Here is a 12718-nt window from a genome sequence, read left to right on the forward strand (position 1 = left end):
AGGTCATGTATATTACTAAAACAAAAGCTAAAAAATGGAACATGGGATTGTATAGCATGGTAAGGAATATGAGTAAAATTGCACATGAGACAGTTTTTCTTTGAAACTGAACAAATGTATGTTAATAATACAAGATGTTAATATCAGACCAAAAAAGAACATTTTGTTAAGTGAAAAAAAAAAACAGACACAAAGTACTACATATTAGATGCTACTTTATATAACATATAGTTATATATAAATCAATTTATATAAAGATAGAATTAGATTAGTGGTTATGTAGGGCTGGTGAAGGATAGAGGGATTGCAAAGTAACTGCTAAGGGGAATGGAGTTTTTCTTTTTGGAGTAATGATATTTTTCTAAAACACTTTGTGGTGATGAATGCATAGTAGTGTGATTATACTGAAAGCTGGAATGTGAATATATCTCACTAAAACTGCTTTAAAAATAAATGCAAAAATAGCTAGAAATAGTAGCTATGTACAGTAGGGGAAGTATAAAGAGATTGAGATGTAAAGAATTTTCTTGTTTGTTTATAATTATTGAAATAATGAAAATCCTCTAATAGTGACTGAAGTTATAAATGCACAACTATGTGATTATACCAAATACCATTGATTGTACACTTTGGATGAATTGTATGCTTTTAATATGTATCAATAAAATTGATTTGTTAAAAAAAAAAAAAAAAAAAAAGAAGAGACAGAGTTTGCCAAAGTGCTTATGGTCATCTCACAAGGGCCAAGACGATCTACCTCAGCTCCTCACCCCCTAATTTTTAAAATCTCATCACTTAACCATTTTCCACTCGCAGCTTCAGCCATGTTAGTTTCTTAGCTGATTCTCAGGTTCATTAGCCCTTTCCCCTTGCCAGAGTACCTTTGCCCTTTTTACGTAGTATAAACTTCTCTGCTCAGGACATTTTCCCCTAGGGACTGATCTGGCTAACTTCCTTCACCTTCTTCAAGTCTTTGCTCAAATGTCTGTCATCTTCCGGGTCAACATCCTGTTTAAAATTGTGCCCTCCAACTCTCCAGCATGCTGAGTCCCCCTGCTTTTCCTATGCATTATTTTTCCCCATAGCATGTACTATATAATGCACTTACTTATTATGTTTAGTAGTTTTCATCTTTGTCCTCCTAGAACGTAAAGCTCTGTGAGAGATGGGATTTTTTTTTAGGAGGTAGCAGCGATTGAACCCTGGACTTTGTACGTGCGAAGCAGGGTCTCAACCACTGAGCTACACCTGCTCTGAGAGCTGGGATTTTTTTCTGTTTTCTTCATGTGGTATCTCACATGTTCTATAAATATTTGGTGAATAAATAAATGAATGAATGAATGAGTGAGTGACTGTAAACCTTTTGCAGGAGGCCACCTTCCTTTTCATTTACAATGATAAACTTAATAGAATTTTGAGATCATTTTTCCTATTAGAACATTCCCAAATTATACCTACTTCATTAAAGTAGCATACTCATTTTTCATCTTGATTTTAAAATTTCTGTTGTATTTTTGTTTCATTCTTGAATGTTAACTAGTCTTCATTTTTAAAAGATAGTAGTTTTTTACAAAAGTGTTAGAAAATATGACATTATCGTTCTGGATATTACTAGGCAGAGAGAGATAGTTCATGGAATTGAAGAACTATGCCGTTTTTTTCCAAGTAATTTTGCCTTTTTCTTTTTACATTCATAAATGTTTTATCATTGGAAACCACTGTAGTTTTTGAAATTTGCATTTTATGACTTGTCTTAATATGTTAGCACATAATAATTATTTGTGTTCTATTAAATCTTTCCCCTTATTCTTTAGTATAAGTTTATTTACAGAGGAATAATATTCTAATTTAAAATTAGAAAAGGGAAAATTAGATTCAATATGTAGAATTTACTGGTTCAACTAATACTTATTATGTACCTGCCATTCTCCAGAAACTCCAGCTGTGGGGAGGGTGGTGGCAGTGGGTTTTAAAAGGTGAATAAGATACCTGAATGGGTGGTTGAAACACAATTCCTAGTATAATGTAGCAAGTGCTCAAATGGAGGTATGTACAAAGTTTTTTGAGAATTTTATCTTACAGAAGTTTAAGTACTACCTAGCTACTGTATAGTGAGGTATTCCTGTACTGTTGTAGGGTAAAACATTCTTCTGGTCTTTCATGGTGATTTTTCATTACAGGTAGTAGAGCTCTATTATATCCATTATCCTAGAAGACAGTTGAAAAAGAGCGATGCGAATCAGGGGTTCCAAAAATACTGGTCCACGAGAAAGTCTGGTACTGGGCAATGTGAAAAATAAGAAAAAAGGAAAAAAAGATTGAGGGAGAGAATACATAGCTGCATGTGTGTGCGTGTGTGTCTGTGTATAGACTTCCTAACCTTGCTTAGGAAAGAACATCTTTTATTCCGGGATTGTCATTTCTCCTTTTTTTGTTATTAAAAAAGACCCATTCTTTTTGTGAAATAAACAGTGGCTAGTTATTTTTAATGCTTTTGCCTGAAAAAATAAAAAGTTTGGTGATCTGTTCTCTTTTACAATTTTACTTGCATGTAAAATCTTCAGGGAAAGGATGTGACTCAAGCATTTGAGGGTCTGCCTCCCATATGGGAGGTCCCAGGTTCAGTTCCCAGTGCCTCCAAAAGAACACAAACAGCAAGCAAAATGGACGAGAAGACCAACTCAGGGAAGTGGATGTAGCTCAGTGGTTGGGCTCTGGCTTCCCACTTAAGAGGTCCTGGGTTCAATCTCTGGCCCCCAGTACCTAAAAAGGAAAAAAAACAAACTTCAAAAAGAGGGAACCATTGACATAAATACTGTAGAGTACTGTACAATTTTTACAACCATTTCTTGTTATAGCTCAGCAAGCCCCAGAAATTCCTTGTATTCAGAAGGCCCTGGTACCTATACTCCAGGGGTTTCCGTCCTTGGAAATAGGTCCTAGTAATGAATTAATGATAGAAAGATTGTGTCAGTCGGTGGCTTTTGTCTTGTAGGTGAGTGTGGTGCCAGGAAAGTAATCTATACATTAGGACTTGATAATTTAAAAATACTTTGTTACTTGTTCAGATAAGTTTCATTGACTGCCTTGGCATTTGAAGATAAATCATGAAGGATAGCCAATGAAGAGTTAGAAATAAAAACATTGATTAGAAGGTGTTATGTATGTGCATGTATGTTACTTCTCTCTATATTCTGACTGGAGCATAGGGTCAAAATAACATGAAAGTCCTAAATCATGTAATTTTTGCTTTTCTGAGAACACTTAGTCCACGTTAGTGGTAACCTTTTGGTTTTGCTTACAAATCGGAGAGCACTAACTTGTCGGCTTTTAGGAGAGACACCGGAGAGCTTCATGAAAAAATAATAAGTACATATCAGTTGTTCAAGTATTCTTTTGTTTGTTTGGTTTTTTTTTTTTTTTGAGGTACTGGAGGCTGGGAATTGAACCTCGGACCTCGTATGTGAGAAGCTGGTGCTTGACCAGTGAGCCCCATTGGCTTCCCTGAGTTCCTTTTTTTTGGTTTGTTTTGCTTGTTGTTTGTTTTTGTTTTTTCAGGAGGCACCAGGGACAGAACCTGGGACCTCCCGTGTGGGAGGTGAGAACTCATCCGCTTGAGTCACATCCGCTCCCCAATTATTCTTTTAAAATTAATTTACCCACCTATGATTGTTCACAAGTATAGGGTTTATTTTATGCTGTTTAGGTTTTAAGACATGCAAGTACTTATAGAAAAAGGAAAGCAAGTTTTCCTTTACTTTTAGATTACAACTTTTCTTAAACAGTTAAATAATGAATCTTTACAATGGAATTGTAATTATAGGTACAGTGGTGGTGGTATTTGTTAGTTACTGTTATCACCACCATCATCATCATCATTTTTGGCTTGGGCTCTGGAGTCAGAACCTGGGTGGTCTGACTCCAGCTTCAAACCTATACTAGCTTGTGATGTTGGGCAAGTAACTTAAGTATTCTTGACTACTCCAGTTTCTTAATCTGAAAAACTGGGATATTAATAATGACTGCTGTGATGGTTAGGCTAATGTGTCAACTTGACCAGGTAATTGTGCCCAGTTGTTTGGTCAAGCAAGCACTGGGCTAATTGTAATACAAGGACATTTATGGGCTTTAATCATCAGTGAGTTTACTGCATAGACGGATGATTACATCTACAATCAACTAGGGAGCTTGCCAGCAATAATGAGTGACATTTTATCCAATCAGTTGAATGCCTTAAAAGGGGAAGTGATTCCAGCATTCAGAGAGAATTTCCCAGCTTACCTTTGGACAGCCAGAGTCTCCTGGAAACTCATCAAGGACCTTCACTGGACTTTCATTGGAGCCCCTGGTTTACAGCCTTCCTGTGGAACCTGGACATTGCGTCCCCATGGTCATGTGAGAGAATCTTGTAAGATCTCATGCTATTTACAGATATCTTCTGTTGATTCTGTTCCCTAGAGAACCCTGACTAATACAGCTTGGTACCAGGAGTGGTTCTTAAGGAAGAGAATCTTAAACATGGGATGTCTGAGGTGGTTCTGTGAATTTTGCAGTTGGTTCTCTACTCTAATTGGACTCAAGGGTACTAATGACTCCCTTTCCAATAATGAAGAGGCCACTAACTCTCATGGCATGAGTTGGCAATGGAGATAGGTAGATTATCATCACCGGATTCCTCTATTTCCATGCTTATAAGAGGCAAGGATCTGGGTCAGAATGTTTTCAGCACCTAAACAGACTTTTGTGGGGTCAGAAGGTGTAATGATATTGGCTGGCTCCTCCTAGATACTCTGGACACAGCTACAAAAGAAAGAGATGAGCTAAGGGCTTCAAATTTGCAACTTAAATGATACATGAATGATATGAAAGTTTCTGTGTGCACTCTGAAAGAAAATCTTTTTTCCTGCAGCCACAGGTTTGAGATATCTGAGAACCAGACTCCGACTCCCAATGTACAAGTGGCAGAGTTACAAAGGAATCTAAATCTAAACCCCACAGGGTATCTGTGGTTCAAGTGTAGGCATTGACTGAAAAGGATGGGAACCCTGAGGATTGGGAGGGAGACGTATGGGATGATGATAATATTGGTGGGAATGTTGGAACCCTAAATTCTGCTGAGACTTTACCAGAAACACTTGTGATGGCCTGCCCTGTGAAGACTGGTATCACCTAGCCTCTAGCCTGCACCAGGGAGTCTGGACCTCTTTCCAGCCTCGAGGGTGGGTACCAGCCAAACAAAAGCCTGCACTGCCCAGCCTCTGGCCTGCTCCAGGTAGTCTGGACCTCCTCCCAGCCCTGAGGCAGGAACGATCCAAATACCAGCATGCACTGCCCAGCCTCTGGCCTGCCCCAGGAAGTCTGGACCTCCCAGCCCTGAGTCAGGTACCAGCCCAACCCCAGCATGCACTGCCCAGCTTCTACCTTGCTCTGAGGAATCTCCTAACCCCTGCCAGAAGAGAGTAATCCTGTCACACCAGAAGAAAATGGAAAGGAATGCCTTGAGGCCAGTAGCTAGCAAGACAATTCTAGTCCTTCTCTTTACCTGCACTCACAACTCCTCTTGTCTTCCAAACCTATTACTAGCCTAAAAAACAACAAGCCCCCAAAGGTGAAATACAAAGTGTGACCCATGAGAAAGTACTCTGTACTCAAAAAGAACTGCATGAGTTTTCCAGCTTATATAGACAGAGATCAGGAGTATATGTGTGGTCATGGACACTAAGGGTATGGGATAATGTTGGAAGGAATAAAAAGTTAAATCACACTGAATTTATTGATAAGGGTCAAATAAGCAGAAATTCTGGATTTAATGCTTTAGATAGAGGGGTTAAAAATGGCTCTTAATGGTTTGTTCGAGTGGCTGGCCTAGCATGTTTGAGATTGAGAGGCCCGATTTTCCCTGGCATATAGTAGAAGAGAGAATTCAGAGGCTTAGAGAGATTGCAATGCTAGAATGGATTTACCATTTAAGACCTGCCCATCCACCCCAGGAATGTCCAGAGGACACATCTTTAACCAGGACTGTGAGGAATAAATTTATAAGACTAACTCCATCTTCCTGAAGAGCTCTGTGGTTGCTCTTCTCTGTAGTCCAGATATTACTGTAGGAAGGCTGTAACGGAATTAGAATCCTTAAACATAGGGATAATTGATCTTGGGCTGGTAAAAGTCAAGTATCACCAGTTAATCGTCAAAGACAGGATGGGCATGCGTACTGTAATGAAAGGTAGATTCAAAGCAACAATCAAAATAGTCTTAAGTTGCATAGAGTTATGGCATTGACTAATAGTTCATGAGGTACCTAGAAGTGAAATGGATGGACAGTTACTAAATTTCTTCTGGATCTGAATAAACAGAAGAAGAGTTCTAGGTCTTAAGAAGATACTATGAACAACTTTATGCCAAAAAGCTAGACAAAGTGGAAAAATTCCTAGGGACATGCAAACAACTTACACTGGCCTTAGAAGAAATAGAAGACCTCAACAAACCAATCACAAAGAGTTTCAAACAGTTGTCAAATAGCTCCCCAAAATGAAAAGCCTAGGACCAGACGGTTTCACAGGTGAGTTCTACCAAGCATTCAAAGAAGATTTAATACCAGTCTTACTCAAGTGTTTCCAAAAAATTGAACAGAAAGGAATATTACCACAATCATTCTATGAAGCCAATATTACCCTAACACCAAAGCCAGATGACGATATTATGAAAAAACAAGATTATAGACCCATTTCTCTAATGAATACGGATGCAGAAATCCTCAATAAAATACTTGCTAATCGAATCCAATATCACATTAAAAGAATTATTCATCATGATCAAGTGGATTTTATGCCGGACATGCAAGTGTGGTTAAACACAAGAAAATCAGTCAGCATGATACACCACATTAATAAGTCAAAGAAGAAAAATCACATGATCTTATTGACTCAGAAAAGGCATTTGACAAAATACAGCATCCTTCATAAAAATACTACAAAAGATAAGAATTGAAGGAAACGTTCTCAGTGTGATAAAGGCCATATATGAAAACCCCACAACTCTATCATTGCAGTCAATGGTGAAAGACTGAAAGCTTTCCCGTTGAGATCAGGGACAAGACAAGAATGTCCACTGTCACCACTCTTGTTCACTATAGTGCTAGAAGTTCTAGCTAGGGCAATCAGGACGAAAAAGAAATAAAAAGGCATCCAAATTGGAAAGGAAGTAAAACTTTCACTATTTGCAGATGATATGATCTTATATCTAGAAAGTCCCAAAAAACCTACAACAAAGCTTCCTGAGCTAATAAATGATTTCAATAGAGTGTCAGGATCCAAGATCAATATGCAAAAATCATTGGTGTTTCTTTACAATTGTAATGCTCAATCTGAGGATGAAGTCTGGAAAATAATTCCATTTACAATAGCAACTAAAAGAATTAAATATTTAGGAATAATCTTAATCAAGGATCTAAAGCCCTTGTATTTATAAAACTAAAATGCACTGCTAAAAGAAAAAAAAGATAGATCTAAATTATTGGAAGAAGATTCCATGCTCATGGATTAGAAGACTAAATATCATTAAGGTGTCATTTCTACCCAAACTGATATACAGATTCAATGCAATCCCAATAAAAATTCCACCAGCATTTTTTTAAACATTATCAAATTTATCTGGAAGGGTAAGAGACCCCAAATAGCCAGAAACATCTTAAAAAGGAAAAGTGAAGTTGGAAGTCTCTTATTCCAGATTTTAAATCATATTACCTAGCTACAGTGGTATAAAAAGCATGGTACTGGCATAAAGAGAGACACATAGACCAATGGAACTGAATTGATGCTTTGGAAACAGGTCCTCTCACATCTACAGCCAAGTAATTTTTGACAACTCTGTCAAACCCACCTAACTGGGCAGCACTGATCATGGACTACAGTTTACATTATAGTTTACACTCTGTCCCACACAATTATGTAGATTATGAGAAAATATACAATGGCCAGTCTCCATTACTATATTGTCATGCAGGACAATTCCAATGTCCTGCAAATGCCCCCATATTATACCTATTCTTCCATCTGCCATCCCTCAGAAACTCTGGTGGCCACTGTCTTTCTATCAGTAAGAGTTCTTTCATTACTAGAATAATAACTCTATAGTAGAATAATAATAAGTTTACTTTAGTCCATTGTTCATTCCCCATTTTTGAGGATTTTGGGATAAGGGTGCCTACTCTACTTCTAATCCAGAGGGAGTTTAGATCCCATGTGGCAGCTGGATGGAACTATCTTGCTTGCAGTTGCAAGATCATCATCTCCTTGTTAGTTGTCCTGGATTAGTCCAATGAACTGGAGAGTAGGTGTTACAACTCTGCTGAAATTCAGAGCTCAACTGGCTCATGGATGGACCAAAGATTTAAGTCTCTGGGACATATATCAAGGATAGTGCTAATTATAGGTGCAAATAAAAGAGGCAGAAGAGCCATGTGTAGAGAACCTATAAATGATTCTAACTGTGTTATACTGGGGAGCATAAATTCCAAAGTAATGCCACTGACACTGTTCATACAAGATAACTCATCTTACAATGATGAAAGACATAATGCATAACCACTTATTGATTCCCGATTATTTGTGGTTATGATTCTATGGGAAAGAAATCCCTCTCGGGGACAGACACAGACTGTGCAAACCAGAGTTTCTGTTGGGTTGCTCTGGAAGATAGATGGGTAGAAGCTTTAGAAGTGTTAACATTTCCAAGTGGTTTGGATTTGTTAAATGAGTAGCTTCAAGTTGTTAAAATCTAGTATTATTGCATTGTGGATAAGAATGTATGCCTGCATGGTTTTTCTTTTTGTCATTTGTGAGGTTTTCTTCATGGCCTAGTACCTGCTCTTTATTATAAATGTATCTCTTTCCGGAATTGGTTCCATAGACACTAAACTTTTCTTCTATTGATGAATTTTCTGTACTACCCAGACATGGCTCTTTCTTTCATACTGTCTTATCCTATCTTTTTTATATCCCATTGAAATTAGGGAGACAAGGATGAAGTTGGGAGCAGGATGGCTGTGTGAGGCAGTCTGGAGTCCAAATGTTACAGGAAGGACCCCTTGCATGGCATGGATGAATTTTGGTGGTGGTTGTTATTACAAAGGCATTGACTCAGGGAGTGGTTGTGACTCAGTGGTTGAGCATTTGCCTCCCATATATGAGGTTCTGGGCTCAATTCTCAGTTTATCCTAAAAACAACCAACCAACCAAATAAATAAACAAAAAACAAAGGAATTGACCCTTTGAAGAAACCTTTTCTTCTTTTGGTCAGTCTTGACTGCTTAAGTTCCTTTATGTAAGGAAAGGAGGTCATTTTAGAAGAATTTAGTCTATAATAAAGGATAAAGCATAGCATGTTGTAAGTTTTAATCTCTGAGGACATGGTACTTTATAAGTGGTGGAACATATTGGAGATTAATATGTTGATTTCTTTTTGCATTCTTTCTTTGTATACATTCTATTTTCTGCAATACTGTATTGCTTTTTGCCTTTCACTGCGGTTGAATTTAGCACAATGATGTGGAGCTGGGTTTGAATCTTCTCTCCACTGCTTAAAAGCTGTATGACTGGTCAAGTCACTGAAGCTTTCTGTGATTTGGTCTTCTCATCTGTAAAATAGGAAATAATACTGCATAGGATTGTTGTCAGGATTAATTGAGGTATAATATATGTAAAGTGCTTTAGGTAGTACCTAATAAATATACCCAGTAGTTTTCCATAATTGTAAGCTATTTGTCATTATTCCATTGGGCAGAAGGGGTGCCTGCTTCACGTTTTTCTATGACATTTTATCAATTTTGATAAGTAAAGAATAATTTTCAACCATCTAACATTAAAAAAAAAGGACTAAATGTTAACTGCCTGAATTTTTTTTATCAGCCAAATATATGAATCTCTTAAGTATTAGTGCAGTGAGTGGCCATGAAGATTAATTGCTTTTATCACTGCTGAAGTGATGGTTTGCATTTTGGAGGAAAGGCTATCATTTATGAATACTTTCATAATTCATATGTGCTGAGTCCAGGAGCTCTTAATATAGGTGGTCTCATTTTCTAACTTCACTGAATTTCCCATCAAAATGAGATTAATTAAAATTTCTTCTGAATATTTTAACTAATATTTTGTTAATAAGCTTCTTCTGTCTTATTCCCTATGCAGTATCAAAACTCCCATTGAGCTTCAAGTTATGGGGTCTGAGGCAGAACTCGGAAGATTTCAGTAACCAACCCCTTTGGCCTTGCACATGTAGTCATTGGTAAAGGATACATAGTCATATTCATAAGCAGCCTTGTTTAGTTTTTGTTTGTTTGTTCATTTATTTTTTAACACCTGAAGCAGGTAACAATTAAAGAGCAAGCTTGGTCTGACTAAATTTTCTTCTTCCGTCTAAGGCCAGATGTTTTGAAACAGATTAAGTCTTAAGGGCACGCAGCAAGACATCTCATGCCTTAACTTAAAACTAATTCCAAAGTCTTTGACTACTGTAAGATACCTTAGGTCTTTGAGGACTGGTGGGGGTGGGAGTGGGAGGGGTTGGCAATTCGCCTTTTGAAGAATGATTAATTGTTTTTTTTCTGAGAGTAGCAGTACATATATCTTCAAAAATGTTGACTACGTCTTCTACTTTTACTCTATTTAGTAGAGAAATCCTATGTTTTCAGGTGTTCTGTTCACTTTCATATAGGCTTCCCCTAAAGTCAGTGTTGTTATAGTGTTTTGGGTGGAATTACCTTTGAGGTCCCAGTACTTGGGCTGGCATTTGGGTTGTGGATGTGAAGAGGGAAGGGGGTTGTGGAGAGGAGCCATGCAGTTCCTGTGAATGGGAGTGGCCTCTATATCCCTCTGCTGGGGCTGCTGCAATGCAAGGCAGAAGCTGTTAGCTGTTGTACTCATTTCTAGGGAGCAGGTGGTCCATGCTGTGAGGCTGCTTACTGTATTTTCTGGGAGGCTGGCAACTGCATGTGACTGGCCTAACATTAATGTGGACTTGTGGTTAGAGACTTGGGCGACATGCCCAGCTTCATAACTCATTCATTGTGGAATCTCAATAGTTTTTTCTAATTTCCCTCCTGAAAAATGGAGAATAATACTACCTGTTTACCTCTAAGGGTGATCTGAGGATTAATGAGTTAATCACCTTGGTAGACAGCATAGTCTACCCTGCTCATAATTTTCATTGCCTCTCCTGGGAAGTTACAGTTTAGTAGTGGCGGGTGGTAGGTATGAAAATATAGGGGAAAGATAGGAGTGGGCTGTCTGCAACTTAGTAGGGTATTTCCAACTTTACTTCAGTTCTCTTTTCTAGCTAGGGGATTTTAACTAACTTGGAATTTCTACATATTTTTTAGAAATAACACCAAGCCAAATGTGTAACCTGCTGTTTGTGGGAAAGAACAGATGCCTGTTCTGAGAACATAGTTATGAAGACGTCACTCGTTTTCTCCATTTTGAAGGAAGAAGATGGGTCAAAAGATAGAGTGTAGATTTAAGTGGAGTGGGCTCTTATTTTCCCACTTATAGATGTATTCTTTTTGAGAGAATTGGTACTGCTTCCTTTTGTTGATTTTTCATGTTTGTTTTTTGTTTTTTTGACAAAAAAACTTCATAGAGATGAAGCCAAGCCAACATAAAACAAAAAATATAAACACACACAAAAGAATTGCTTTAAATACCAAGGATGTCAGCATGAAATTAAAATGAATATACTGACATTTCTGCTTAGAAATTTTTTTTAGTAAAAGTAATTTAAATCAACAGTGAAAACTGCTTTGTCTTATGGGAAGTTTGATCTTTGGTATTGACTTTGGGGCCTTTTGGTTGAAATTTGCTTCACATCTCTAATGGCTTTTGGGATTTTGGTCAATCTTTGGAGTGGAATAGCAAATGCTGTCAATTGTGTTGATATAATGTAGTTTTCAAAGACAAAGTCTCTTAATAGATTTAATGTCCTCTCTCCCGACCCCTATGCCTAACTGTTAAAAAGAACACTGTGGTCATATGAATTCTTATTTACTTATTTTTTTGACCTTGCTTTTGAAGTAACTTTCACAAAGAATTCCTGTTACCTAGAAATTGATGACAGACTTACACCATTTCCTTTTTTTTTCTTAGACGTTCCATCCTCAGAGCAGCCTGAACTGTTCCTAAAGAAACTTCAGCAGTGCTGTGTCATTTTTGACTTCATGGACACGCTATCTGATCTTAAAATGAAAGAATACAAGCGCTCCACTCTTAATGAACTGGTGGACTACATTACAATAAGCAGAGGCTGTTTGACAGAGCAGACTTACCCTGAAGTAGTTAGAATGGTGAGTTTCTTTTTTTTGCCGCGGATACTTTTAAGCATCTTCCATAGCAACTCACAGGTGTATTTATTTCAGAGTGAGTTCACTTGGAGGTCACCTCCACAAATGAGAGCCAACCTTCAGGGAGCTAAGCAAATGTAGTCAGCACAGTACTAGAATGTCTGAAGAGTATGATTTCATGAGTATGAAATCCAGAACTTTTCACCTGCAACAGCATTGAAGGAATCAGTGACTTCAGACATAAAACCAAGATTGCCAGGGGATTATTATATTTCTGCTTTGGGAAAAGAAAGAGAAAAGGAGAACAGTTTTAGATGTGCATTTGAAAAAGATTTAAGCTTGATGGAGGTCTTGATTTTTTTCCCTCTATTTATTGTGGTATAT

The 12718-nt window shown here is 37.6% G+C and overlaps 1 protein-coding gene across 4 annotated transcripts in view; it reads left to right on the plus strand.

The window, feature by feature from the left end:
- PPP2R5E (protein phosphatase 2 regulatory subunit B'epsilon) overlaps window positions 1–12718 on the plus strand; it is a 193611-nt gene that overhangs the window by 89275 nt on the left and 91618 nt on the right. For all 4 annotated transcript variants that reach the window (XM_058293304.2, XM_058293303.2, XM_058293307.2 and 1 more), the window contains exon 3: window positions 12141–12337. In XM_058293304.2, the coding sequence (XP_058149287.1) occupies window positions 12141–12337 (197 nt within the window). The remainder of the gene's footprint in view (window positions 1–12140; window positions 12338–12718) is intronic.

This window comes from Dasypus novemcinctus, chromosome 3 (genome assembly GCF_030445035.2).
Source record: "Dasypus novemcinctus isolate mDasNov1 chromosome 3, mDasNov1.1.hap2, whole genome shotgun sequence".
Taxonomy (NCBI): Eukaryota; Metazoa; Chordata; class Mammalia; order Cingulata; family Dasypodidae; genus Dasypus; species Dasypus novemcinctus.